The sequence below is a fragment of the Emydura macquarii genome, unplaced genomic scaffold, assembly GCF_026122565.2.
Source record: "Emydura macquarii macquarii isolate MOO-44397 ecotype Brisbane River unplaced genomic scaffold, CSIRO-AGI_Emac_v2 contig_2699, whole genome shotgun sequence".
Lineage (NCBI taxonomy): Eukaryota > Metazoa > Chordata > Testudines > Chelidae > Emydura > Emydura macquarii.
In genome coordinates, this window is record NW_027132836.1 from 3,185,059 (window position 1) to 3,211,020 (window position 25,962).

General features: G+C 59.0%; 1 protein-coding gene across 1 annotated transcript in view; it reads left to right on the top strand.

Moving 5' to 3' along the window:
• Positions 1 to 25,962, top strand: part of MYO18A (myosin XVIIIA) — a 108,489-nt gene that overhangs the window by 12,512 nt on the left and 70,015 nt on the right. The window contains exon 2 of the mRNA XM_067565908.1: positions 1,791 to 2,874. Coding sequence (XP_067422009.1) covers positions 1,870 to 2,874 — 1,005 coding nt within the window. The 5' untranslated portion in view covers positions 1,791 to 1,869. The remainder of the gene's footprint in view (positions 1 to 1,790; positions 2,875 to 25,962) is intronic.

Genomic DNA, 25,962 nt, shown 5'->3' on the forward strand with positions numbered 1-25,962 from the left:
AGCAGCCTGGGTACCTCCCCCAGAGTCGGAGAGATGCAGCCGAATGAAAGAACAACTGTTCCTAGAGGTCGCCTGGCAGCATCACGGGTTCTGCGTTGCAGAGGCTAAGTTTAGACGCTTATCGCTGTCTCAGAGGGACGCGAGTGTCCAGGATCCTGTTTATAACGATAATACTACTGAATTGCTAGTAAGGGCTATGGTTTCCGTGCTCCCTGCAGGAAGCTTCCCTTCCCCCAGGCAGGGACAGCTAGCTGCTGTGTTAGCCCAGGCCCCCTTTCTTCTGGGTCACTGACAGGGGAGGGGCCTCGGCGCTCAGGGGTTTTGTGATCAAGGGGAAGAGGCACTGCTGCTTTGTGAAAGACCCAGGACAGAAACCTAGGGCAGGGCTTCCCCCTGGCCTAGCAGAGGCCTCTGTTTCTTTTAACAAGGGGCTTTTTGAGAGAGAGGGGGAGAGAGAACTGTACAGCTCCAGCAAAGCCAGAATGGCCCGTCTCAGGCAGGGAATCTCTGTCCGGGCTCAGCCCTGCAAGTATACGGACCCGGTAAAAGCAGACCTCTGAAGTGCTTGGTGAGCCCTGCATTCCCGCTGAGCGCTGCTGGCCTGCCATGCCTAAGTTACAGCCGGGGATGGGTGCGTAGGAAATCCTCCGTCGAGGTTAGTGATGGTCTCTGCTCTGCGGGTGGGTGGGTGGGGGGAGCTCAGGTCTTGACAGCTGGAGAGATGGGGGCAGCAGACGGGTGTTTTGTTTCAAAATGTGCCTGTGTGTCCTGAGCTGATTTGGGGTCTGAAATCGTCTTTGGAAGCAGCTTTTCCATCCACCTCCGACATCAGCCTTGTTCCGCCTGTGGCCTGGAGAGCTGGGGTCTCCTGCGCCCTGCTGCCTTTGAGCTAGAGGGGAGGGCAGAACAGCTTGTGCCCGGGAGCCCTCTGTTAACCTGTCCGGATGTTTTCTCTCTCTGATGGCAGCGGGTCGTTGCTGTGCTTAGGCACCCTAGAAGAGTGCGGGTGGGCTGCATGCAAAGAACCCTCTGCTTCTTGGGAAGAGTCTTTAGCTGCTCGCTTGACAGCCTGAGAGATGGGAGGTCTCTCTGGGATAGGCACAGCCGAGGCCACTGCAATGTGATCTTCTCTGCCAGCCCAGCCCTGTTCCTCAGCCCTGCCTCTGCCATTGACTTGATGCTGGCTAGCGGAGGGTCAGCTGGGGGAATGCTCTTACAGCCGCTTGTTAGTGGGGCGAGAGGGGACTTTGGTCCCAGTGGCTCATTGTTCCTCGGCCTCTCGCTCGGGGTGTTAGCCGGGACCTGCGTCTAGCGGAAGATGCAGATGCTTGCTGCCTCTCCGGGCTGGGCCACAGGCTGCAAATGATGGGTCCTTGTCCCCGAGCCGCTGTCTGGGGACCCCCAGCTTGCTGTGCCTAGCCCAGGGAATGCTTAAGGTAGCTTAGTTAACACCAGCCCAGGCTGGGTTGGGAACCAGCCTTCTAGGGGTGAGATGTCGATAATCCCATTCCTAGTCCTTCGGCTGTCCCTGCAGCCTGGGTCTGAAATGTAGCAGGCAAAGGTAGAGCTGCCCTGGATCCGTGTGTGCCGCTCCTGTTGCTATCAGAGGGAGCTGGCAGCTCCATAGCCTGGTATGTGCCCTGGCATAACCTAGTCCAGGGTTAAGTGGGCAGTGGCAGCTGGGTTTTGGGGGCCTGGGCCCTAGATCCAGGCAGTGGAGTTGGGAGGGGCCGGTTGTCTGAGCCCCTCTGGCTAACGCAATCTTTTGTTTTTGTTCTCTGCATATACAGCAGCAGACGCAGCAGACAGGCCGTTAACCCTCAGCTGCCTGCGAGTGCCTCCGCGCGCCCGCCCGCCCGCCCTGCCAACATGTTTAACTTGAAGAAAAAGGACAAAGAGAAAGCTGGGTCCAGGAGGGAGAAGAAGGAGAAGAAGGAGCGGATGTCAGCAGCAGAGCTCCGGAGTCTGGAGGAGATGAGCCTGCGCCGGGGCTTCTTCAACCTCAACCGCACCTCCAAGAGAGAGTCCAAGACCCGGCTGGAGATCTCCAACCCCATTCCCATCAAGGTGGCCAGCGGCTCAGACCTGCACCTCACTGACATAGACTCGGACAGCAACCGGGGCAGCGTGGTCCTGGACTCGGGCCATCTGAGCACCGCCAGCTCCAGCGACGACCTCAAGGTGGACGACGGCAACTTCAAGGGCTCGGTTCTGCAGAGGGCAGCCAAGTTCGGCTCCCTGGCCAAGCAGAACTCCCAGATGATCGTCAAGAGGTTCTCCTTCTCCCAGAAGAGCCGGGACGAGAGCGCCTCGGAGCCCTCCACGCCCTCCGAGCACTCGGCAGCCCCTTCCCCGCAGGTGGAGGTGCGGATGTTGGAGACTCAGCTCAGGAAGCAGGGCGCGCCCGCGGGCCACCTGCAGGCTCCCTCGTCCTCGGCGCTGCAAGCCAGGGTGCCTGAGGTGGTCAGCAAGAGCTTTCCTGCGGAGCTGAGGCTGCCCGTGGTGGTGCCCCCGCAACCCCCCGTTCCCCGGGAGCTGGAGCTGCAGCGCCGTAACACCGGTGACTTTGGATTCTCTCTGCGTCGCACCACCATGCTGGACCGGGCCCCTGATGGGCAGGTGTACAGACGGGTGGTGCACTTCGCGGAGCCTGGGGCTGGCACCAAGGACCTGGCGCTGGGGCTGGTGCCGGGCGACCGGCTGGTGGAAATCAACGGCCGGAATGTGGAGAACAAATCTCGAGACGAGATAGTGGAGATGATCCGGCAGTCGGGGGAGACCGTGCGGCTGAAGGTGCAGCCCATCCTGGAGCTGAGTGAGCTGAGCCGCTGCTGGCTGAGGAGCAGCGAGAGGCTGCACAGAGCGGCCTTCGATGTGAGTAGCCGCCATTGCGGCCGCTGAAGCGTGTCCGGCTCTGTGGTGCGTTCAGCGCGCACCAGCCCTGGGGGTAGCCGGGGCCTGCTCGGGGGGCTGGCGGGTAGCGTACATGGGCACTGGTTTGGTGAGGCTTGTGAGCGAACGGGGACGGGGCAGTGCGGAAAGCTGCCACAGCAGTGCCCATCTGAAAGGGATAGGCCGTGAGGAGCAGGAGATTCTGGGGGATGGTTAGGGTGTGACTCCGGAGTGGCTCTGGTTTGGCAGTGTAAAGCAATAGCTAGCTGCTTCAAAGGTTTTGCCTGGTGGCGCTGGAGATTTTCAGGGAGGGGAGGCCTGTGTGTTTGGAACACTCACTGCCCCCCCTTTGCAGGTTTGGGGGGCGCCCCTTGGAAGGCGAACTTGGGAGTGGCTGTCGGTGGGAGAGGCTCTTGGGGCCTGGCACGTCTGCTCGAGCCTTGTGCAGGCGTTTCTGTTCCTGGGGCTGACGGTAGCTGCTGTTACAGGGTTAGGTGCCCTGGACTCCTGGCAAGTTGTCAGCAGCCTGCAGTGTCTGGGCTCCCCTGGGCCAGTCCCCGATACAGACCCCTTTCCTTGGTGCGCCTTACTCCCGCCTTGTGAATATAATATCCTGGCGCCGGGGGGTGAGCCAGCTCTTCAGCTGTGTGTGGCTTGTGGGGAAATGCGACTGCAGGGTCGTACCCAGTTTCTCCGTGAGGAAACACGTGTCCCCTTAGCTGATATACACGGACGTGCTTGTCACTGCTTTGTGCACAGAGCCGGGGGAGGGGGAGAGCTGGAGAAAATGGCCAGAGGTTCCCTCAGCGAACGACTGTTCTTCACTCCCATGGCCCAGTAGGACCCTGACTTCGGCCCGGTGCAGTGAGTGAGATCCGGGTCTTGTGAGCTGTTTGGACTCTCTTCTTCCCTACATGTTGGCATCAGGGGCCTTGGAAATGCCCTGCGTGCGGGGTGGGGCGCCGGCACTGTGCTGGTCACAGTGGGAGCAGAGCTGTCCTGGCTACTGTGGTTAGCTCTTGCAAGCAGGGCCCTCGCCAGGCTTCACCGCTGGTGTGGGCAGTGACGTCTCCTATTTAACACTGTGCCGCAGGTGGCCCCCAGCCGTGACAGTCCGGTCTACACTGAGTGCTAGACCGGGTTTGACAGGGGTCCCTGAAACGAGGTTTTCGAATGTAGACATGCCCTTCGGAAAACGCTGTGTCCTTCTAGCTCAACCTTGCAAAAACCCCCTTGCCCGCGCGCTGGGGGCAGCACCTCTTTTTCGTAGGCAAGTCAAATATCCCTAGATGTTTTTCACTATAATCACGGTCATAAAATGGGGGGCCAATAGAACAGCACGTTTTCCTGATAGCGCTGCACGGCCGTTCGCACGTTGTGTTGGAGGATGTGGCCTTGGCAATCCTAGCTCTGTAATGCCTCTGAATCCCTCGAACAAGCGAGTGGGCCATTGTACGAAATATTCTGCTGCTGTTTAAAAGAAAATGGGCTGCTGTTCCAGTGGCTAAGGTACTCCAGATGATAAACACTGCCATGCTCGCGGCCATGTGTATAAAGAGGAGCAAAAGCGTATGGACACTTCAGACCTGCTCGTGTTCTTTGGTTGATCGTCTGCCAAATGCCACCATGCAACGGGTTAATTTTGCCCCAGCGTTCCCTGCTGCTTCCAGCGAGGCTCTGCTCTCTGGATGGTTCACTAATTCCGGCTGATGGTGACCCGGTGAGAGCTGAGAGCCTTCTGGGTAATTAGCCCTGGAAAACAGGATAAGCTATTTAAAGGGACATGATCTAGAGGTTTTAAGTCCAGCATGGAGCTTTGTGTATAAAGAAATAAAACCGTGGCATTTTTCCTGGTTCAAGTGTAATGAGAACAGTGCTTTTAGGGGTGGATTTAACCCTTCTCCTTGCCTGTTTGTGTGTCAGGAGTTGCAGCGCGGGGCTGTGGCATGAGAGCCTGTGTGTGAAGCTGACTAGTTTATTTTTGTTGTTCCAGGGAGTGACAGCCTCCCTGGTGGAAAGCTAAATGAGGCTTTGCCAGTTCCTTTGGGTTTAACAACCCGAGAAGGTGCCAGCTGTGTGGGGTGGGCTGGTTTTGTTAAGCAGAATCCCTTGACTGCTGCCTTGCGGGGTCTGGCTTTGCTCTGGCCAGATGAGCAGAGAGCAATGGACGGTCATGGAATGAGGCCAGTGGGACAGAGAGGTGCTGATGAGTTTCCAGAAGCTGGGCTGGAGGAGATACACAGCAAACCGAAGCATGTCTGCTGCTGCAGAGAGCCCGGGAGTTGGGCAGGTGCCTGGCGCCTGGCTCAGAGACTGTGTTCTGCAGCTGTGAACCGTGTGCGTGCGGTGGCTCCATCTCTGGATGAGTCTCCTGTCATTTCAGTGGGGAAGTAGTCTGATCCTAGAGGTACATAAGCTTTGCTGCTCATCACCAGGACATCCCCATAATACTCCCTTGCAGGAAGGGTACTTTCCCTTCGCCGTGCTGTGTGTGGTGGTTTCTCCCAGCGGGGGGTTATGGAAGCAGTGCAGTAGACATAGGCGTGGGTTGGGACAAGCGTGTTTTATAAATAGCAGCACGTGGTTCGTCTGTGGACTGCCAGGTGTGCTGTGGCGCTGTCTAGTAGTGATGTAATGGCTAGGGGGCCGTATCCTGCTTGCCAGCGCAGTGGCCACGCGGCCACGTTCCACATTGGCGTGTTGGCTGACCAAGCGTCTCGTTCTGGCAGGGTCATTTTAAGTTTGGACCGAGTCCCCCAAGAGGCGAGGGCCTCGAAGAGTTAAGCCTGCCTCTGAGACGCAGAGCTGCAGGTGCGTTTTACCGCTGGCTGGCCGTACAGCAATACCCTTTACGTCTAGAAAGAACAAAAGGGCGGCGGCGTTTCAGGCCTCTGCCAAAGGGGTGCGTATTGTGAAGCATGCAGCCAGCAGGGTAGGATCAGCTGCTAAACGACCTGCCAGATGCTTATGGTGCCAAAACTAGTAGGAAGTCCTAAGGAAATGTGCAGCATAATAGAAACCGACAGAATCGAGGAGGTCTCCTTCAGTGGAGAGTGCGTTGGAGGAAACTGTCCTAGTAAAAGCCAAGCTGCTGTGTGTGCGAGTGAGAGCAGGGAGGAAAGGCCGCCGGGCTCTGGGCCACGCACCAGCCCCTCAGCTCATGCGGAAATGGCCTGGGCTCCAGTATTACTCTTGTCACGGTGGTTTGCAGACCAGCTCAGGGGTATTTTGGGGCTCTGGGCGGCCTGCTGTGTCTGGTCATAATGCCAGAGCGTGAGCGCTCTGCAGCGCAAGTCATCCTCGGAACAGATAGCAGTAAAGGACCTTGCGTTCCCTTTTGCACGGCGCGTTTTCTGAGCGTTGGAGTGGGCCGAGGTTTCGCCGGGGTCTTTGCCTTGCCCAGGGAATGTAACTTCAGGATCCAAAGAGTGATCCAAGCGTCCGTGTGTCGAGAGTGATATCGCAAGGCACAGACGGTGCCTTCAGTGCAGAGCGACAGCTAACAGGCTCCCCGGTGTGCAGACCCAGGTGTGACATGTCTGGAAGGCTGGAGGGGCTGTCGTTTGTTCCTTGGGGCTTGTCTACACCCATACAGAACTGGAGGAGTGAGACTGGTGCAGACCCCTTTCGTTGGTTTAAACCGGTTATGGTGATTTAGCTTGCCGCCGTTCTAAGCCAGGTTTAAATGAGAATGTCCACACACAAAATGGCACCAATTGAGCTAAACGTGCTTAACATCGCACCTGAGTTAAATGAGACTCGGCATCAGCAATGTGACACGGGCCTTGTAAGAGATGGCGGCAGGAAGCTCCGAGTGCATGGGCCTGCTCGCTCCTGCGGTGCTTGCTGCTTTGATGGGGTAGGCCCTACAATAAGCGTAGCTTTTTTGGTATTTTGGAGCAGGGGGGATCACTTCGCTCTGGAATAGCTAACAACCCACGAACGCTCCTTCCAGTCCCCCCCTTTTTAAAAACACGGAGATGTCCCTTCCCAGGAGCAATGACCTGGCTGTTCCGTCAGCTGACTGCCAGGCTGCCCTTCTCCTGGGAGCTGGCACAAGGGGACATTCATGCGAGTGTCGGGTCGCAAGGCCGGGCCCGTTCTGTGTGACAGCTTGGCAGATATCTGTGTTCTGAAGCAGAGCTCACCCCCATCCCCCGGCTTGGTTTCTTCTGCTTCCTCCTACAGCAGAGGTTTGGATAACGTGTGTGACCAGAGAGTCTGCTGCGCTGGGCGTGAATGAAACGCCATCCCTTCCCTTCGCTGCAGGGTTGGGTAGGAGGAGGAGGAGCAGAGACGGGGAGGAGCAGAGCCCTGCTTTGAACACACACAGCTTTGCTTTGCAGATGGAATCAGACAGATCCTCTGGCGTTCAGGTGGATAGACGGACGCTGTGTTTGGGAGCTTCACCCGGGCACTTCATGGCTGACACGCAAGCGAAGAGATTCTGATTTGAGCAGCACCTCCACCTTGGGCCTCAGCGGCACTGTGGAATTTGGTGCGTTAAGCTACAGGGGCTGATTTAGGGAGTCGGGCAGCACGGGGCTAACTGCGACTCAGCTTCGACTTCAGGCCTCCGAGCAGGGCTAGCTGGGACCTGCTGAGCGTAGGCGTTGTGCTGGCCCTGTGCGCGGAGGGTGAATTCCACCCAGCGTGACTGCGGAGCTGGGATCTTGTTGCCCGTGTGTGCTCTAGTGCACGTCCTGACACGGTGGTGGTGGTTGACAGCTCTTGGCTGGATGGGATGCTTGCAGAAGCCTGGTTGGCCCCGCGGAGGTGCCAGTGCTCAGTCTGAATTTGCTGAATGGGAAAACAGAGAGAGACTCGGGCACTGTCCGAGCAGCTGGAGCTGCGGTTGTTGAGAAGCCAGCAGCATCTTGCCCAGCTCTTGTTCCCACCGGTGCCTGTGCTCCCTGACTGCTGGCAAAGTCTGCGTGCTTTGCGTCTCGCTTCCTTTCCTTCCTCTCTCCGGGCACCCGTGTATTGAGGCTGCAGGACAGTTGTGATGATTGCAGGCAGCTGTCCCGTCCCGTCCCGTCCGTCTTGGTGTGTGTACCTCTTCTCAAAGTCTTACCAGAGTTGACTGGAAGCTTTCAAATCGTGGTAGTGAGAGGTGCGTGTTTAAATAGGAAAGAGGCCAGGACAGGGTGGGTGGGGATGCTGCTGCTGTGTGTGTCTTGGGGAGCAGATTGCTGCGTTATCGGTAGCTGCTTTCTGCACCCATGACGCTTGGTTCGCTCTCTCCTGAGCGGGGGTTTGTGGGGCAGGTGAGCGTCACACTGCAGATTTCAGCTGCTCGTTGCCGGCAGGAGCAATCCCTGCTTTCCCGTATGCTGCTGCGGCTTTTTGCTGGTGTGGAGCATTCTGCATCTGCGTGCACAATACCTGCCACGGGCTGAAAGTGGCTGTTCTGTATCCAGCTCTTAAGGGCAAACTTTTAGTGGCAGCCACAAGACCTCCATGGGAGAATCGAGTCTGTCAAGCGGTCTCCAGCTGTGGGAGCAACTGCAGCAGCTCTGTATGTGGCGAGTGCGTTAGGGCTTTGCGCCTGACAGTTTGGGTGCTAATACAGTTTGGTAGGCGTGTCACTACCCAGAGCCAGCCTTTAATCACAGACATCTCCTCTTTGGAGATGTTGGGGATGGGGGCCCAGCGTTAGAGGTTCTTGCTGTTTCTGTTACGCTGTTTCCCCACTTCCTTTGCCTTTTTCCCCAAGTCATGGCCCTAGCCTGCTAAAGATGTGCAGAGACTTGTGGTTGCTGAGAGAAACTGGCCAGCAGCAGAGGTCTGAGCTGAGATCACAGGGCATGAGCATCCGGATGAATCTTTCCAAGATAAGGTTCAAAAGCAAATGCTGAAAACGTACATGCAGCAAAACCTTCTAAGGTTTGATGAGACCCCTTTGCCTCTGCGTGCCGCGTGAGTGTAAGGTAGGCTGGAGACTAGGAGCTCCATGGCCGAAATGCCGCACAACTCTCACCATCTAAACTGGCCTGGGGCCTAGGCGTGCATGTCTGTAGGGGCCCAGCTGAGTGCAGCTCCCTGAAGTGTTATGGGCTCCCACCTGGGCTTCAACTTGGCCATGGTTTTTCAGCAGTTTGGGCTGGTTTACGCTGCCCACCCAGACCCTGCTGGCCACCTGTTGAACTGGAAATCAGGCAAGTCAAAGCAATACTTATAAATAAATAAATAAATAAATACAACCCAAGTGCAAGCGTGAAGTTTTCCAGTGAAGTTAAAAGTCCAGCGTGGACGGGCCCGCTAAAGGACCCTCTGAATTTGGCAGCTCTGAAAGTTGAATGACTTTTTCCCTGATGCATTTGCCAAGCCTAAGCAATTCTTTCCAGTTCTTCAAATCCAATGTTCCAGTTCTGCATTTTCCTTTCCCATCAGTCAGTAAGTAAATGCCAGCGCCCCAGCTCACCAGCACTGCTCCAGTGTAACAAAGCAGCGTGAGCAGCCTGACAAGAACACCGCATCCCTGGGGGGCTGGCCGAAGAGAGAGAACAAGCCCACGTTGTCTCCAGACGATGTAGGAGGAATGAGGTCGAACTGAGCGGAAGGACACGGAGGGCGTGTCCTTGGGGGAGCTGTCCTGTGTTGGCCAGGGTGATGGACTAGACGACTAGGGAGGAGCTGCGGGTTTTCTTTCTGTCTCTGTGTTGTGTTGATTCCATGACAGCAGGACGAGGCTCTCGCGTGTGAACAGTAGTGCGGTGGTAAGTGGGCAGAGTGTAGCTAGTGCGTTGTGTATGGAGACCTTTCAATCCCCAGCTGCTGCCAACACGATCCGGCGCTCGTTACAGCACTTCACATCTCTAGCTCGCCCAGCGCTTTCCAGAGGAAGGTGGTGGTATCTCTATTTCCAGGTGGGGAAACTGAGGCGCAGCCTTGCCCAAGGTCGCACAACCGGTCCGCAGCGAAGCCGGGGGGACAGCCCAGGAGCCCCCACGCTACCGGCTGGTGCTGTCTCTTTGCTGTGCTCTTTAGTGCTCGCACTGCCAGAGCTGCGAACGGCTGGCTGGAGCGCGTGCGGCGCACCACTCTGCGGGCGGGGCAGTGACCCTCGTGCTGTGTCGAGCTGTTGGCTTTGCTAGTCGCTGGAGCGTGTTCTGTTCCTCTCTTGGCAAAACCTTCCCCCCGTGACAAATGCCAAGAAGATGTGAAAGAACTTGGAGGCTTCACCGAACTCCTGGGCTGCTGGTTTGCTGGCAGGACGTTTGTTCCGAGGCAGTGCGGTTAGACTGTTAGTTTCAACTGGCGTCAGTCCAGCTCGTAGCTGGTGTGCGTCCCGGCCTGAGAGGACTGCCGCGTCAGGGCAGCGAAAGGAGGCTGCACCCCAGCCAGAGGTTTGTTCCCGTGTTGGTGATAATGGGGAGAGCAGAGGCAGGGGTTGCCCTTGACGAGGGGATCGTGTCTTCCTCATCGCCACCAGCTCCGAGTGTTTCACCAGGAGGGAGCGAAGGATTTGCCCCTCCTCGAAGCCCCGCAGTGAGCTTCCCGTGCTGGGGCTTTGGGGGTCAGTTTGGAGCCGTTCTCGGCCGTTCAGGGCTGCCTTCGGGTCTGCCAGGAATCGTTGCTTGTGGAAGCCCCAGAGGTCGCCAAAGCAAGCGGAGCGGGCGTGTTGCGTCCCCGCAGCGTGTGGCTGACGCTGTGCTTTGAGCGCTGACAAGTTACTGACCTGCACTTGTTGGTAGGTGGCTGTGGCTGATACAACTGCCCCAGACAAGGCAAGATTCAGCGCTAAGGGACTGAGATGTGCACCCGAAGGAATCCGCCCTGCCCCCAGTGCTAGTGCTGGGAAAGCGCTATATTGCCCTTGGAGGGCCTGTTGGGCCTATTCTGTTTCCTCGTCCTTCCTCCAGAAAGTGCGTGGCCCTTTCCCAGAGGGAGGAGAGCCTCAGGCAGTCGGCAGTGGCTGCCCTGCTGTATTTTCCTAAAGCACAGGGGTCATTTTAGCACACTCGCACATCTCCTAGGTCAGTCGAGGTGTGTCACTGTCTTGGGACCCTGGAAAAGGTGGCCTTGCCGGAGAAGGACAGCGCATGGCCTGCGGGATCAAGAGGCACTGTGAGTGCATGAGGCAGCATGAGAGAATAAAGGGAGCACAGCAGGTTGGTGGAGACGGTGCAGCAGGGGTCCAGGCAGCGGAGTGGTGGGTAACCAGCCAGAGATGCTGAGGCAGCGAAGGGCCGTGCCTCTACGGTGGGAAGGCGAGCATGGGGGGCCCGGTCACTCCAGAGAGCGGAGCAGGGTGTTAGGTAGGGCAGAGTGGGAGCTGGTGGTGCTAGGCTGGGTGGGAGCTCGCCAGGGCGGGGCGATGGAGAAGGAAGAGGGAACCGTGGAGCCATTACAGAGGAAGAGGAGATGGAATTTAGTGGCTGCCTCCCCTCTGCGGGCTCTTCTGGGCGCACAGTGGTAAAGGAATATCTTCAGCACGTGGAGCATTGCCTCATCCCATGGGAGACAGCTTGTTAGCAGCGGGTTATTTACTGACGCGGCGTTCACCGCGACACACAACATCTGCATACGAAATCTCAGGACATCAGGAAGACGCCATGCGTGAGGCGGAGTGGGCTCCTGGACGCTGGAAATATCAGCATGTGGTGCACTCAGGGCTGCTGAAGCACTCCTGCAGAGCACACCTGACGCTAACGAGCAGCCGTCAGAATTGCTGCCTCGTCAGTTACCAAAGCATGCACCCGATCCAGGGCAAGTCTGTCTCTGACTCGCTTTGTGCCTCAGTTCCCCATCTGGGGTTAAGAGCGCCTCCTTACTCAGAGGGTGCTGTGGTGATAAATACTTCACAGACCGTGGTGTGCTCAGATGCTGTGGTGACGGGGCCAGGGAAGTACAGATAGATATGTACAGCCCTGTGTCATTTGTCGCCTTTCCCTAGCTGAGTGTGCAGAACAGCTGAGTTTAATGAAAGGAAAGGGGGAGGTGGGAGCAGCTGAGTGCTTCGCTTTCTGCTCAAGTCACGCAGTGTCCCACACTCTCCGCCTCCCTGATGTCCTGCTTAACCCGCCCGCGTTGGCAGGCGGGAAGTAGACGCCCACTCCTGCTCTCTGCCATGCGCTACACTCAGGGGGTTCGAAGCATCTTTGCCATGCACGGAGGTAGTCTTGGGGGAGCTGCTGTAAAGAGCTGCTCTGTTTCTGGGTGCTGCGGGGTTTCTGGCATCCGAAGGAGATGTTGCAGCTCTCCCTCTGAAGACAGTGCTGGGAATGTCACAACTCACTCTAGGCAAAGGAACTGGGAACCCCGAGCAGTACTGGGTCACGGGTTCCTGCATGGGCATGAGGCTGCGCCTGCACGACGGGTGTTGGCGGCTGACACCTTACAGGAACGAAGGGCTGGGGGGGAATTTGGGTGACCTCCTTGCACTAAGGAACCTTGCTGCAGTAGAGCTTGTGCCTGCACTGCTTTGGAGAGAGATGCTCCGTGCTGGGGAGAGGGTTTCGCCGCCGGGAGCGGGGCGCGCAGCCCAACGCTGGATCTTGGGAAATCGGGATGGAGTTGAGAGTGTTCATTCCTGAGCACGAAGTATCTGCTTCCAGCGAAACGCCGCTGGCTTGCTGCGTTCCCGCCCAGGGCACGGGCGGCTCTGCGATGCTCTCGGGAGACAAGTCCCGGAGCGCCGCTCACGTCTGCATGCTCGCCAGGACCCGTTCAAGGTGCAGACCGGCTGCAGAGAGGCCCGTGCTCTCCCCAAGGCCCTGCTAAGCTGCGTGGAATGTTTCTGTTCTTAATTTAAATAAAAATGATCCATTTTTTTGGAAACAGGAAATGATATACATATTTTGGGCCATTGCTTTAGAAACCTCCCTGTTTTGCAGGGGGGAAGCATGCCTGTGTGTGTGGAGCTGAATGCCATGTGCTTTTCAAGCCCCTAACGTAAAATCCTGCTGAAGGGTCGCAGTTAACTTTCTATCCATGGCACCAGCCGGTCAGTTTTGGGGTGTCTGAGAGGTGAGCTGCTTACGGTCCCTGTAAGCGTGTGTGCTGCGTCTTGTCCCGCTCTGTGCGCGCACATCGCTGTGCAGCCAGCCCCACCTGGGCCCCCTCCTTTTTCGTACGAAGGGTTGTGTTTCTTCTGGGCAGTGACAGCAGGGCAGGAACTATTTTGGAAGAGAGAAAATTTTGCAAACCCTAACAAGTGTCCCCGGAGATGGTTGGTGGTTTCTGAGAGATGCCATGGTACTAGGCAGGGCCCATAGTGCCCCGCATGGCTGTATTGAGTGTGGGTGTGTGCATTTCACGCCCTGGGAAGAGGCCCCCAGCCCTGAGGGTGCCTCCTTTTGGAAAGCCCCATGTAGGTCCTGCGACGGGCCTGGCACCCCAGGGCTGTTCTTGCATTGCAGGGTGCGTCTGAGATTTCCTCGCTCTCTAAAGCGGGGTGTAGCGCGGGTGAAGCGTGGTACCAGTGACTTCTCAGCCAGCTGACCTGAGAGCTGCCTAGTGCCTGGCTCCCAGTGCTCAAAGGATGGTGCGGGGCTTTGAAAGTTAGGGGTATCTGACGGGCTCAGCTACAGACACCCCCTCCACCCCCCGACACTAATGGAGTCTTTGGAGAGTTGTGAAAGTCGGGCAACGGTTTTGTGATGAGCTGCGTAAAATCTTGTTCTGGGTGGAGTTAAAACCGAGGTGAGACGGACATGAGCACATGTCCTTCGCCGAGGATGAGCGTGAGAGGCTCGAGGGACCACAGGTAAAAGAGGGCTAATAGGATCTGTCTACGCAGCGTTGTGGGGTGAGCCTCCCAGCCTGGGCTGACGGGCTGGGCTAGCAGGGCGGGCGCAAGCCCTCTGAACACGGTTGTGTGGACAGCACTTTGAAGTTGTGGCTTAGGCAGGAGTTTGGGCTCTGACCCCTCGGGGCAGCTGGGAAGTGCAGTGTCGGACCCTGGGGAAACTCAGGGTGGGGCTTTTTGGGGCGGGGGGTGGGCTGAAAGAGTCTGCTTGGGGCTGTTTCCTGCTGTTTGATCCCTCCCTTTGGACACGCAGGACTCTGTACAGTCTTTGTAAAGAAGCACAGCTGCCTCGGAGCAATACCTGATGGCCACCAATTCCTGCTCCTGCTTGGAACATCCCCACGGCCCCAGACTCGGACTCGCCCCTTGGGTTGGAAAGGGGCCATGTTAGTTTTGTTTCACTTGCACGTTTCCAGGAAGCAGAAGGATTAAACGTCCCCCAGGCTGCTCTGCTGGCACTGGAGGAGAGCATGAGCCCCTGACGCCTCTCATGGGAGCCTGGCCCTGCGGGACTACCAGCCTGGTGTATGGACTTGAGCAGTTCAGAGGAGGATCTGCTTTCGGGGGGCCGTAGGGGAGCACATAAGGCTCTGTGGCAATCCTTCCTCCCCCCAGTCCTCCCAGCCTGCACTCCAGCCCTGGGCACGGTGCAACAGGGGGCCCGTCTCGTCCGGCAGGCCCTCGGGGAGCTGGCACTGCAAGTGCCAAGAATGGAGGATGGCGGGGGTAGGGTCGCACTTCACCCAGCCCCCAGGAGGGGGTGTGAGGTCATGTTCAAATCCTCCTCCCTGCTGTTTGTCTTTCTCTCTATTTTCGCGCGAGGCCCCTCACTGGGGTTGGGGAGAGGGCAAAAGGCAGTTCCCTCAGGGACACACCTGCCAGGGCGCATCACTCCTGCCCGCGGTGAGAGGACAGGTCAGTCTGCGTGGCCTCTTCAGTCAGCAGAGACTTCCAGCAGAGACTTCCTTCCAGCAGGGAGGCTGGTCAGTGACGCTTGTGGTATTTCATGATGTGTCTGTTGGGAACTGGACTGAGAATCCACAAACTCAGTTTGTGTACGCCGCAGAACAGCCCCCGTGTGGAACAACTTCCTGTCACTGTTGACGCATGGCTAGCGCTGCCCCAGGGCGCGTGGGCTCCATGTCCCCAGCTCCTCCCTCCCGGCTCAGCCTGCCCTGGAGGGGTGCAGCGAGTGAGCGGCAGTGTCCAGCCTTGCTTGCTAGATTTGTCTCAAACCCTTTTGCTCTGTTGGTTTGTCAGCCTGACTTCCGGGCAGTGGTGTGTGGTGCTAATGGGAGCAGCTGGAGGCCGAGCTGGGCTCACGTCTGCCTGCGTCACTGGAAGGAATGCTGCTGGCGGTGCCCGTCTGGGCTGTTCACGAGAGTTCTGGGGCCTCAGAGCCGAGAGCCCCCCCCCCAAAGTTCACACCTGGCCTCTTCGGCCGGGCTGGCTCTGCTCCAAATTTGTGTGTGTTTATTTACCATTTCAATTCTTCTGGTAAGTGCTAGGCACGCACAGTCCTCTTCTGGCAGCGGCAGAAATGTTCCAGAGCGCTTCCGAGCGACCACAAATATTCCATGTTTGCGCCAGCAGAGCAGGAGCATCCCCACGCATCGCTATCGCTGGGGTCAGCTCTCGCGGCACCAGCAGACCGGCGCAGCACATGGCACTCGTGCTCTCAGAGCAGCTGTCTCCCACCCCACTGCTTCTCCTCACAGGAAGATTTCTGGGAATCCCTCTGACTCCTCCTTCTCCGGGTGCACTGCTGGGATGTCCTGTCTCTGTGCTATGAAACACATCACCTGCGTGTCTGCCTGATTTCTGAGTATTTAGTCATCTGAATGGGGTTACAGGCTCGCCAGTGGGTCTGATCAGAAGATAATGGGGTTCTAGTCCCGGAATCAGGCTCCAGAAGAGTTTTTCCAGGGATCCCCAGGGTGCCCAACAGGAACGCTCACCCTGAAAACCCAATCTGTATCGTTTTATAAGCTTGTATTAAGATAACACAAAATGATAGACAAATGACTGATTAACAGACCATGAATAATGAAATGGATAATGGCTGGGGTTACAGTCTGATTCTAAAGACACGTGATATCTGTCTATCTACCGTACGCTTTGGGTTCATACGCTCACGCCCTTCCCTGCTGACCTGGGTGAGAGAGATGTCTGGTCCCTCAGCTCTCGAGTAGAGGGGGAGAGCTGGGCGCTGCTCGGAGCTTGGTGCTGGATGGCTAAGACGAACCCTGCCAATAATGCTGAGTATAACCGGAGAATAAAAGCTCTCAACACACTCGCTAAGAGAAGGTTCAAGCAGGAGCAGCTGACGATTGCCCCGAGTAACACGGTTTGCCCCCCCTTATACCCTAGCAGCACAGCTCTTCCTTCCATCTCCAAACTTGGCTTCTTCACCCCCCGATTATTAGGGTGCACGTACTCTGTGGGCTGGCAGGTTCGTGCGTAGTAATGACACATCCGAGCCAGCCGGTTCGCTTGTCTCACCTTCGTTGTTTCGGGCCCTTTTGTGGGTTCTGTGGTGTAGCTGTGACGTTTACTCGGGGCAGAACCTGGGACAGCCCCCCCGTCTTGATGCCTCCTGACGTACCTCGGGTAACGGTTACACGTATCCATGTCCTGTCCTTTCACTCACCGTTACTTACCCGGGCCGATGGATGGCGGCTGCCTTCGCTGTCACGCAGGAGGTGGCCTGTGAAGCACCTTGCATTGTGGCTGTAATGCTTCACTCCGAATCTGTGACTCTGTTACCATAAAACAACACCAGGGCAGGGGTACGTGTGCCGCAGGCAGCCTAGTCCTGTCGGCTACACTGTGCACTAGCTGGTCAAAGGTGCCAAGTCGGAGCCGCGGCTCAGATCCTCTCTCCTTGAGAGCCCTTGTCTTCACGGTGCCCCGCACCGGCCGGCTGTGACTGCATCTCGGCGCTAGCTGGGGATTGTCTGCTCTGATCTGACCCCACGGCCGAGCCTGTTAGGAGCTAAAAGGGGGCGGGGGCGCAGGGGGCTTTCTCTGGTTACCGTGCTCGCTGCAGACCCACTTGTAGCCCATGGCTGGGCCTGTGTCGCTCTATTTAAAGAGAGGTTGCAGGAGACGCAGGAAATACTCTGGATTTTTCCCTGGCTCCGATTATGCTGGAGACGCGTTTTCGGGTTTTTTTTTTTGATGTTTCTCCAAGGAAGGTTTTTAATTTCCCTCCCTATTCAGCCGTCATCTGAGCTACCTGGATGCCGTGCTGCTGGGCATAGGAGGGGGAGCCTCGCTGGAGACGGGCAGCCCTGTTCTGGTGTGTGTCAGGAGCAGCAGGCCAGCAATGATGGGGAAAGGGTGATAACTGAGCAGGACTGAACGTGGCTCTCCGCACACTGGAGAGGAGAAAGCCCGGCCATGCCCCTCTAGGCCCCCCTCCGGGAGCCAGGACAGGGTTTTCCCTCCCTGAGCTGGTCGTCTGGGCTCTGCCCCGCCAGTTGTAAACGTCCCAGGATGTGGGGTAAGTCACACCCTCCCTTCGGCCAATGGCCTCTCGTAGCTCCTGCAGGGGTCTGGGGTGGTTTGGGGGGCCGGCTGGCGGGGTGGAATGGCCCATGCTCTTCAGGGCTGTGTGGCAATCCTGGGCTAGGCCAGTGCCTCCTTCCCGACCTGTGTGGGCCGGTTCCCTAGCCTGACTCCTTGGCTGCCGGGTGAGGCTGGGCTGTGCTGCAGTTGCTCCTGTGAACTCTGTGAGGAGGAATGAGAGGAATCTGCTGCTGGGGCAGAAACCGTGGCTGAGAACAGCCGGGGCCGGAGGGAGGGAGGGACCGAGCTGCCGAGAATGGCATTCCTGAGTCTCAGAAGCAGAGCAGCTGTGTGGGCACCCAGTCCTCAGCTTGTTCCCAGAGCCCCCTGCCCCCCGGCCAGCTCAGACCCACTGGCTGCTTCCCTGGCCAGCCTGCTTTGCCTTGCCGCCTGGGCGGTCTGGATTTCCCTTCATCCCTGCCGGCCCCTCTGCTGCTCCTGCGTCCCCACAGCACTTGTGCCGCTCTGTCCGTGTGGGATTCGCTCCCCTGCCCCCCTGCTGTCCCTCCGAGCATCCTCAGCCCCCCACTGCCTCTCTGCCTTCCCGCCCCACGCTCTGCCGGGGAGAGGGAGGTGCTCTGGCACCACGGGAGGCTCAGGAAGCTACGTGCGCTTGGGAAGAGGGAGCTTGCCTTGCCCAGGAGTTGCAGCATCTGCATCCAGCTGACCCGCTCTTGCTCTACGACTGAATTGCCTTGTGTATGTAGCAAGGACGCTGCGTGCGGAGCCCCGGCGGCCTGACGTGCTCTCTGGCATGGAAGCAACGTGTCTGTCCTGCCTGCAGGGGAGCCGATTGATCCGGTGGGAGCTTTGCTTGGCCTGCTCTGTGCTTTGCCACTAGCAGATCGAAGCCCTGGCCGTGCGGTTTCTCTAGACCCTTGAATCTGTAACGTACGGCCACACGTGGCTAGTCGCAGGGGCCCGAGGGCTGCCCCGTTTACAAAGAATGGAGGGAATTGCGGCCCGCCTCATCCGCCCTGCAGGAGTGCGGCACAAGGGAGAGTCCAAACGCCAGCGTGCGCTGCGAGCCAGGCTCCCTGAGGGCACCGTGCTAGCTGCTTGCTCGGGATTGCTGTGGAGGGCCTGGGTGGAGCCGTGAGACCCCCGAGTGACGGGGGTGGATCCCAGGGGAGGCTCCCTGGCGTTCTGTTTCTGCAGTGCAGCCAGTAGTCCGGCCGTGGCTCGATCCTGGACTGGCCCTGGGAGCTCCAGTAGTCAGTCCCATCTGATAAGGGCCACCTGGGGCCACCTTCCCAGGGCGCCTTCCTGCCCCGCTTGGTGCTGCATGGCCCTAAAGACGCTGAGTGATAAATGGGGGAAGCCGTAGGCTGCAGAACAAACCTCCTCCCCACCCCACGATGAAATGGGCGGCACCTCAGCGTGAGCCCTGCTGCATGGGAAGCCTGGGTGGAACATACGCGGGGAAGGCAGGGTGCACCTGGAGCCGGGCAGGGTGTCTGCTGGCGACGCCTGCTGTGGGGGCAAGAGAGCGGCTGTCAGCACCGTCGCCTCCCAGCCAACCCTTTGGAAAGCAGCGTGTCCCAGCAGCTGCCATCCGGAGAACTTCCTGCTTTCCAGCAGCCTGGCCGCCTTGGCATGTGCCCGTTGACCTGCCCGCAGCGGGCTGTGGTGTTCTGGGCGGCGGAGGCCCCAGTGAAGCCCCCTGCAAGAGAACTCCCCCTTTTTGGGCTGGACTGTCATTTGTCTGTGAAGTGTTCTGCTGGCTGCAGAGGGGAGCGCTGTCTGCCTGCAGCACCTGGTGCGAGTCACCCGTCGCTAAGCAAGGGGAGGAGACGCCCACCTGCAGACCAGCAGGGGCTCAGGGCTCACGGCTCGCAGCCCTAGGTGTGTCTGAGCTCCGCAGACTCAGAGCAGCGTCCGAGGTGCGGATGGGATTGGCACACCAGCCTGTCTTTTCAGTCTCCCTGCCCTAGGCACCTCTTGGCTGCTGCAGCCCCCGGATTCCTGAGCTGTGAGTCTGCTGCCCCACACTCCGTGGATAGCCCGGCTCCAGGCGGCTCAGTCTCCTGGCCCTTCTCCTCCCCTTGGCAGAGGGAGGTATAGCCACAGGCTGGGACGTGGAAATATTGACATGCAAAATTTCCTGTGCATTGCTAGGCTCCAGAACGGGCATACAACGGTGGTGACCTTTCTGCTAATCACTCGTCTCCCCATGTGTCCTACCAACACTTGCCTATCTCGGGAGCTTCTCCTGCCCTGCCCCAGATTCCCACCACCGCCTGCCCGCGCTCTCACCAGCCCAGGGGGGGCAAGACAGGGCACTGTCTTCACAGAGCCGATGCAGCCGTGAAAGCACACAGTGCCGAGTGTTGGCCCGGCATTCCCGCGGTGCGCTGAACTTCAGGACTAGACCCTGCACTGGTCTGGAGCCTGCTTCCCCCTTCCACCCAGCTCTGCTGGAGCTTGGTCCAGCGAGTCCCCAGACCTTCCGCGGGGACTTGGCTATGTCTGGTGCAGTAACTTGCTTGCAGGCATGGAGAGATGCATTTCTGCAACACGGGGCTCACAGGCATTGCTCTCCGGTCCCGCCAAGGGCAGCTGGTGGCTGCGAGGATGAGCTCTGTGGGGGTGGGGGGTGGGGTAATTGCTGGTACTGCAGAGTTGCGTGAATTTCTAGGCTGGGCTGGCAGGAAATGTTAATGAAGATGCCCAGGAGCCGCATCATCTCACTTTTTAGGGCCCAGCCCTGTTGAGCTGTGGCTGGCTGAGGGAGCCAGGCGACGAGCTTCCTGAATTTCCAGGGAACAGACGGGCTGAGGTCTCCGGCTGAGAAACGATCACGTTTCTTCATCTTCTTCTTCATCTGCTAAGACTGGGGTAACGAGGAGCTTTGACTCCAGACCACTCTTCTCAAGGTAGTTGTAGCTGACAGCCATCAGCCTCCGGCTGCCTGGCCCCAGTGGAGAGAGGCGCCCTGGGACTGGGCTGCTGGGAACTCCCTATAGACTCTCCTCCCTCCCTGCCCCTGCTTCTGCCATCTCTGCCTCCCTCCTCCTTCCCAAGGGCCCCTCGCCGTGGTGTCCAAGTGCCTCCCTCTGCTCGGGATCTGCCCTCTGTCCCTCCTCCTCCTGACTCCGGGGGTGGGGCTTCAGCAGGCCCCACCTGTTTGATATCATCATCATCCTCCCTCCCCCCCCCCCCCAGGCACCGAGCCACTTCTGCTCATCGCCTCCCCTCCCTCTCTCCTGTGCAGCCTGCCCGGCTCTCCCGGGGCTGCTGTCTCCATGCCCGTGTGGAGGGCGCCGTGGCAGGGCAGCTGCCTGCTTCTCCGTGACAAACCTGCAGCACAGAGCTCTCTCCTGCAGACACTGACGGGAAATGCCTGGCAGCCCGTCAAGCCCAGCGTTGGCCCGGTGCCCCGGCGGGCTGGGGCGCTCACACCTCTTCCCGTTTGGTCTGATCCGGTGCCAGAGGGGTCTAGCCATGCACCTGGCTTTGCCTGACTTCAAGGGAAACCTCACTCTGTTCCTGTCTGTTCCTGAAATCCAGGGGCTGTGCCAAGTCCCACCCAGCCCCCTTGCGCGCAGGGGCCTTTGTCCTTGCAGGTTTCTTTGTTTGTTGTTCGCTTGGTATGAGAAGGGAGCTGTCTTGGCGATAAGCTGAAAGCTGCGCGGAGGGCAGGGGCGGTTTGCATTCCCTGTTGTGGGTATTAACAATACTTCTCGCTTTGCAGCTATCTGGCTCAGGGAAAAGGTGATCAAACCTCCTGCTTCAGGGCCTGGTTCCTCACTGCAGGGGTCAGGAGGGAACCCGGCCCCCTCACCCTGTGACCGGGGGCTCTCCTGCCTGTGAAGCACCCACGCAGGAGTCCTTACTGGAGGCAGGTTGCTGGGCAAAGTGGGCCAGCGTCTTGGTTCTGAGACAGCAGCTGCTGTGTTTGTGCACGTGAGGTTAAACGTCCCTCCGGGCTCTGGGTCAGGCCTGCAGGGGCTGGTGGCCAGAGAGTGCAGGGGCAGTTTGCCCTGCTGCCACCAATGCTGGGCCTGCTCTTGAGGGTAGGGAGCTGCCGGCCACCACCAGGCCCTGTATGTGCAAGGCCAGGCAATCTCCCTATAGCATCTGCTCCACCTAGGCAGCTGCTGCCGTACTGAGCGGAAGGGGGCATTGCGAGCGGCCGGGAAAGCCGTGGTCTGAGACCTCTTGCTGACTGGCGACAGCGCGTGCTCTGAATGGAAGATGCAGTCAGAAATGCTGCTGTGGCCATGGGGCTTGGGACAGGGGTGCAATGATCAGGGGGCTTGGTGCCAGCTTACGGGCTAGTGTCTGCCTTCCAGGGCCCGGGGATCGCTTTGAGCCGAGCCTGCTCCCTGACTTTGTGCATTGGTGTGGGCGGCTGTGCAGACACACGGGCGGGGCCCCCTTGCTCCTTTCTGGCCTGTTCATTGCGCCAACCCAGGCAGACTTCTTTACGAGGCTGACGTGAGCTCAGTGCAGATCCCGTGTCTTGGCTGCCGGGGCTCGCTGCGTTTCTCGAGTCCTGCTGGTGTGTACAGCTGTGTGCAAACCTCTTGCACTGCAGGAGAGTCCAAAGCGGTGTTAGGGGGTATTTCTCTGAAAGGCCAGGCCCCGTCTCCTCCCCTCAGCTTGCAATAAATGGGAATGCCAGCTGGGAATCTCCCCTGGTGCCTTGGATTTGGGCTGTGGGAAGCCAGTGTGTCCTGGTGAGCTGGGATTTCCCAGGGCTGCAGCCTGTCTTCCTGGACACGGGTTGCCAACTTCTCCTGTCTTCTGACGTCTGAATGGAGCTAGTTCCTTCCCTAGGAACAACTGCATCATTGCAGCTGTCTGAGCGCTTAGGCTGTCTGCTCCCCACGCACCATGCTCCATGGACAGCATCTGGAGAAGGCCAGGGCATCCCACATGCTTGGGGCTCGGTGGTGACTTATCCACCCTGCCCTGGACTGAGAAGTAAACACAAACCCAACCAGTATTGCACAGCGAGCATCCCGAGCCGGAGCCTGACCCCACTGCCGGCGCTCGTGCACCCCGGGGTCTTGGAAGGCGCTGGGCAGGCGGCTCCCTAGAGTTCGCAGCGAGCGGGGCTCTGCCTTTGCGGCTGTCCCAGTCCTGCCCCTGCCCCTGGCTCCAGGCTGGGAGCCCCGCCGCTTGGCAGACGGTACTGAACTTCTTGCTGTGACAAGTGTGAGCGGGTCCCTGATGTAGCAGCGTGGCAGGGCCGAGCGGCGGAGCCTGCAGTGAGAAGGGGATTCTCCCTCGGGCACAGGCAGGTCTGGGCGGCAGAGCTGCAGTGGGCCCTGTCTAGCAGGGCGGGCCTGTTTCATTCTGGCGGCCCATCCTCCGCTCTGGCGTTCCCTGGCACGCCCTGGGGCATTGCTGCCTGTGGGCTGGGCCATCTCTCGGCCTGAGCCGTTTGCGTGCCGTGGTTTAAATCCTGCCTCCTTCCGGCAGGCGTCGGAGCAAAGCCCCGGATCTCATTCATCTTCCCAGTGCTGTGTTCCCGTCTGTTGCCATGGTCACGGCTGTACGTTCACTACGGAGCTTTGCAGCACAAGCCGCTTTCCGGTCGACTTGGCTGGTGTGTCTGGGGAGGGAGCCAGCCAGAATGAGCTGGCGTGGCCGGGCCCAGCTCTGCGCGGCCGTGCAGGAATGTTTCTGAACTTGCCCGGTCCCCGGGAGGCCCTTCCCTCCGAGGGCTGGAGGGGATGCTGCTAAGGCATCATGAACCCGCCCTGGGGCTCCCTTCTCTGCTCCTCCTCTCTAGGATGGGGGGCCGGATGTAACCTGGGGGGCTGTGCAGCACAACCCATCCTGCCCCCCCTCTGCTGCTGAGACGCTGAGGGTCCCAGTGTGATCTGGGGGCTGGGGGCAGCGCGTGGGGAGCACAGGGAGGATAAGGAAATGGAGGTGCCTGGTGGGAGAGTGCAGCCCGGGGCCTCTCCTGCATGGGGGTGACGTGAGGTGCAGCCACTCCTGGGAGAGCAGGACATGCTGGTCTGTCCGTCCCAACACCCCCGTGCGGCTCCGGGCTCTCTGCGAGGGGCTGCGGTTCGGCCCATGGGCTGGGGGAGTTAGGCGCTGTCCTTTGGTTCCTTACCTCTTCCTGCCACCCTGATGTCTGGGTGTGGGCGAGTGCTGGCTGCCTCTGTGCTTGGCAGACCAGGCGGGTTACCCCGTCCGCTCATTAGGCACAGAGGACGCCTGCTGCCCGGGCAGGGGTGTGTGTAACAGGGCAGTTCCGCGTAGGGCCATTAATCCATGGTTTGCTCCTCTCACACCTTTCTTGGCTTGGGTTCCTGGGCTCAGGTGTTGCAGGCTGGGTTCTTCATGGACCCCCCGGACGTTATCCGGAGACCTGCCGCCGTGCGCAGGGCTGACTGAGGGCAGCCACGCAGAGGGGAGCCCCTTTCAAAGGTGCTGCGTAATCTGGGGGTATGCCAGCAAATACGGGGCTTTGGCAAAGCTGGGTGGGGGCCTGGGAGAGAATGAGTGTGCTGCAGGGCTGGGAATGGCCATGCGTGTATCCGTGCCCCCTGTAGACAGCCTGACATGCCTCGGAGAGCAGACAGGAGCATTCTCCGGTGTTTCCTCTTGGCCTCCTGCTTTCTGTCATGAGAACATGCTGTTGTCTCTCATTCCCTCCTGAAGGCTCCCAGCTCAGCATCTGGCCCTGTGTCCCTGCAGTCCTCTGGCCCGTTTGCCTGGGCTGGGAGTTTCGGCTCAGCTGGGAATGCGGTATTGCATCTGCAGCCACCCCCGAAAAGGAGATGCGGGAGCTGTTTGGCACAGCACAGCAGAGCAGGAAGCGAGGGAGACTCTGGTCGGTTGAAGCTGCAGGGGAATTGTAGTCCGGGTGGGTGCAGTCACTCCAACTGGGGCTGGCCCCCCGTGTGAGGAAAGGGCCCTGGGGTCATTCGTGATTGAGCAGTCAGGAGCTTGCCTTCCTATGTCAGCACCAGGGCTCCGCGGCACAGTCTAGCAGCAGTGGCTTTGCTTTCACACCTCGACCCTGAGGGAAGGGCTCCCTAGCCAGGGCTCTGGCTCTGTAGGTCACCTGGCCGCCTCTGCTTCTCCAGGTGTGGGTGGTGCCCTCCCCTCTGCAAATCTGTGCGCCTGCACAAACCGGCTCCCAGCCAGCGCAGGGTGCCAGCCAGCTCTCCGTGCTGGGCTAGGCGGCCCGCGCCATCTGCTGGACACCGGGGGTTTGAAAGGCTAAGGCGGATTTTTAAGGCAGGGTTCATAGAATCACAGAAGATGCGGGTTGGAAGGGACCTCAGGAGGTATCTAGTCCAACCCCCTGCTCAAAGCAGGACTAACCTCAGCTAAACCATCCCAGCCAGGGCTTTGTCAAGCCTCAGCTTAAAAACCTCTAAGGATGGAGATTCCACCACCTCCCTAGGTAACCCATTCCAGGGCTTCACCACCCTCCTAGTGAAAATGTTTTTCCTAATATCCAAACTAGACCTCCCCCACTGCAACTTGAGACCGTTGCTCCTTGTTCTGTCATCTGCCACCACCGAGAACAGCCTCGCCCCATCCTCCCTGGAACCCCCTTTCAGGTAGTTAAAGGCTGCTATCAAATCCCCCTCATTCTTCCCTTCTGCAGACTAAACAAGCCCAGTTCCCTCAGCCTCTCCTCATAAGTCCTGTGCTCCAGCCCCCAATCATTTTTGTTGCCCTCCACTGGTCTCTCTCCAGCTTGTTGCTTCTGTGCCCTCGCTGTCCAGCCAGGTAGCTCCGGGAAGGTGAGCTAACCTCTGTGTGCCGGCTGTGCTCACGGGGCTACTCGGCGCCTCCCCACGTTACTGCCCCCAGGGTGGATGGGTCAGCTTAGCGCTGCCGTCTTCTCGCCCATGCTGGGCTCTCTGCGGCTCCCCGGGGCAGTTCCCAGACACCCAGGCTCTCTCCTGGCAGACGCCGTGGGCTTACTGGGCTCTCGCCAGGTGCCTGTTGGTGAGGAGAGGGTCCTGTCCTACCCCTGGCACTGAGACGTGGCAGCAGGGCCTCTTAGCGTAATCTTCCCACTCTGCTCCCAGCCCCTGGGAGACCAGAGCAGAGAGGCGCTGGTTGGCTTCTGCCCCAGATGCTGCCCTGGTCACTTGGTTTCACTGTGCTCAGATCGTAAATACAAACCGGGCCATTGCACCGTAGTTTCCAGGGTTGGTGTCTTTGCTTTTGGGTTTGGGTTCTGGGGGGCGGGAGGGGGACGAGAGTTAATTTCCCCCATCCTTTCCCCCTTCCACCCCTGTAAATATTTGACCGCACGTGTGAAACGTCAGGGCATGTTTCTGCTCATGTGAGGCCTTGTCCAATGTTTTCCCAACGCAGTCCAACGGGTTTCTGTGGGACAAGCCATAGGTATGGACTTAGACTAGAATAACAGGCGCCCGTCTGGGGAAGGGCTGGGTCGGGCAGCCTTGCTTGCGGGTGGCCTAGTGAGCCAGGCCGGGGGACGCTGGTGTTGGCAGCTGGAGCCCCGAGGAGCGTGTGTGAAGCCGCAGGGTCGGTGGGAAAGACTCTGGCCTTGTGTGCTGGGCTGTGTCCCGTGCTCTTTCCCAGCGGAGGCGATAGTGCGGGCTAGCTGGGGGCTGGGATCGCTGGCCCGGCGAGGCTGAGCAGTTAGAGGACGTAGTGGTTAAAATCTAGCCCTGCGGCTATCTCCGGCAGCCCTGCGCGGGGGAAGCGTCTTAAGAAGGAACCGTCTAGCGGAGACCCAGCCTGGCTGCTTGGAGCACCTGGAGCCGGCCTGGCAGACACGCAGAGGGTTA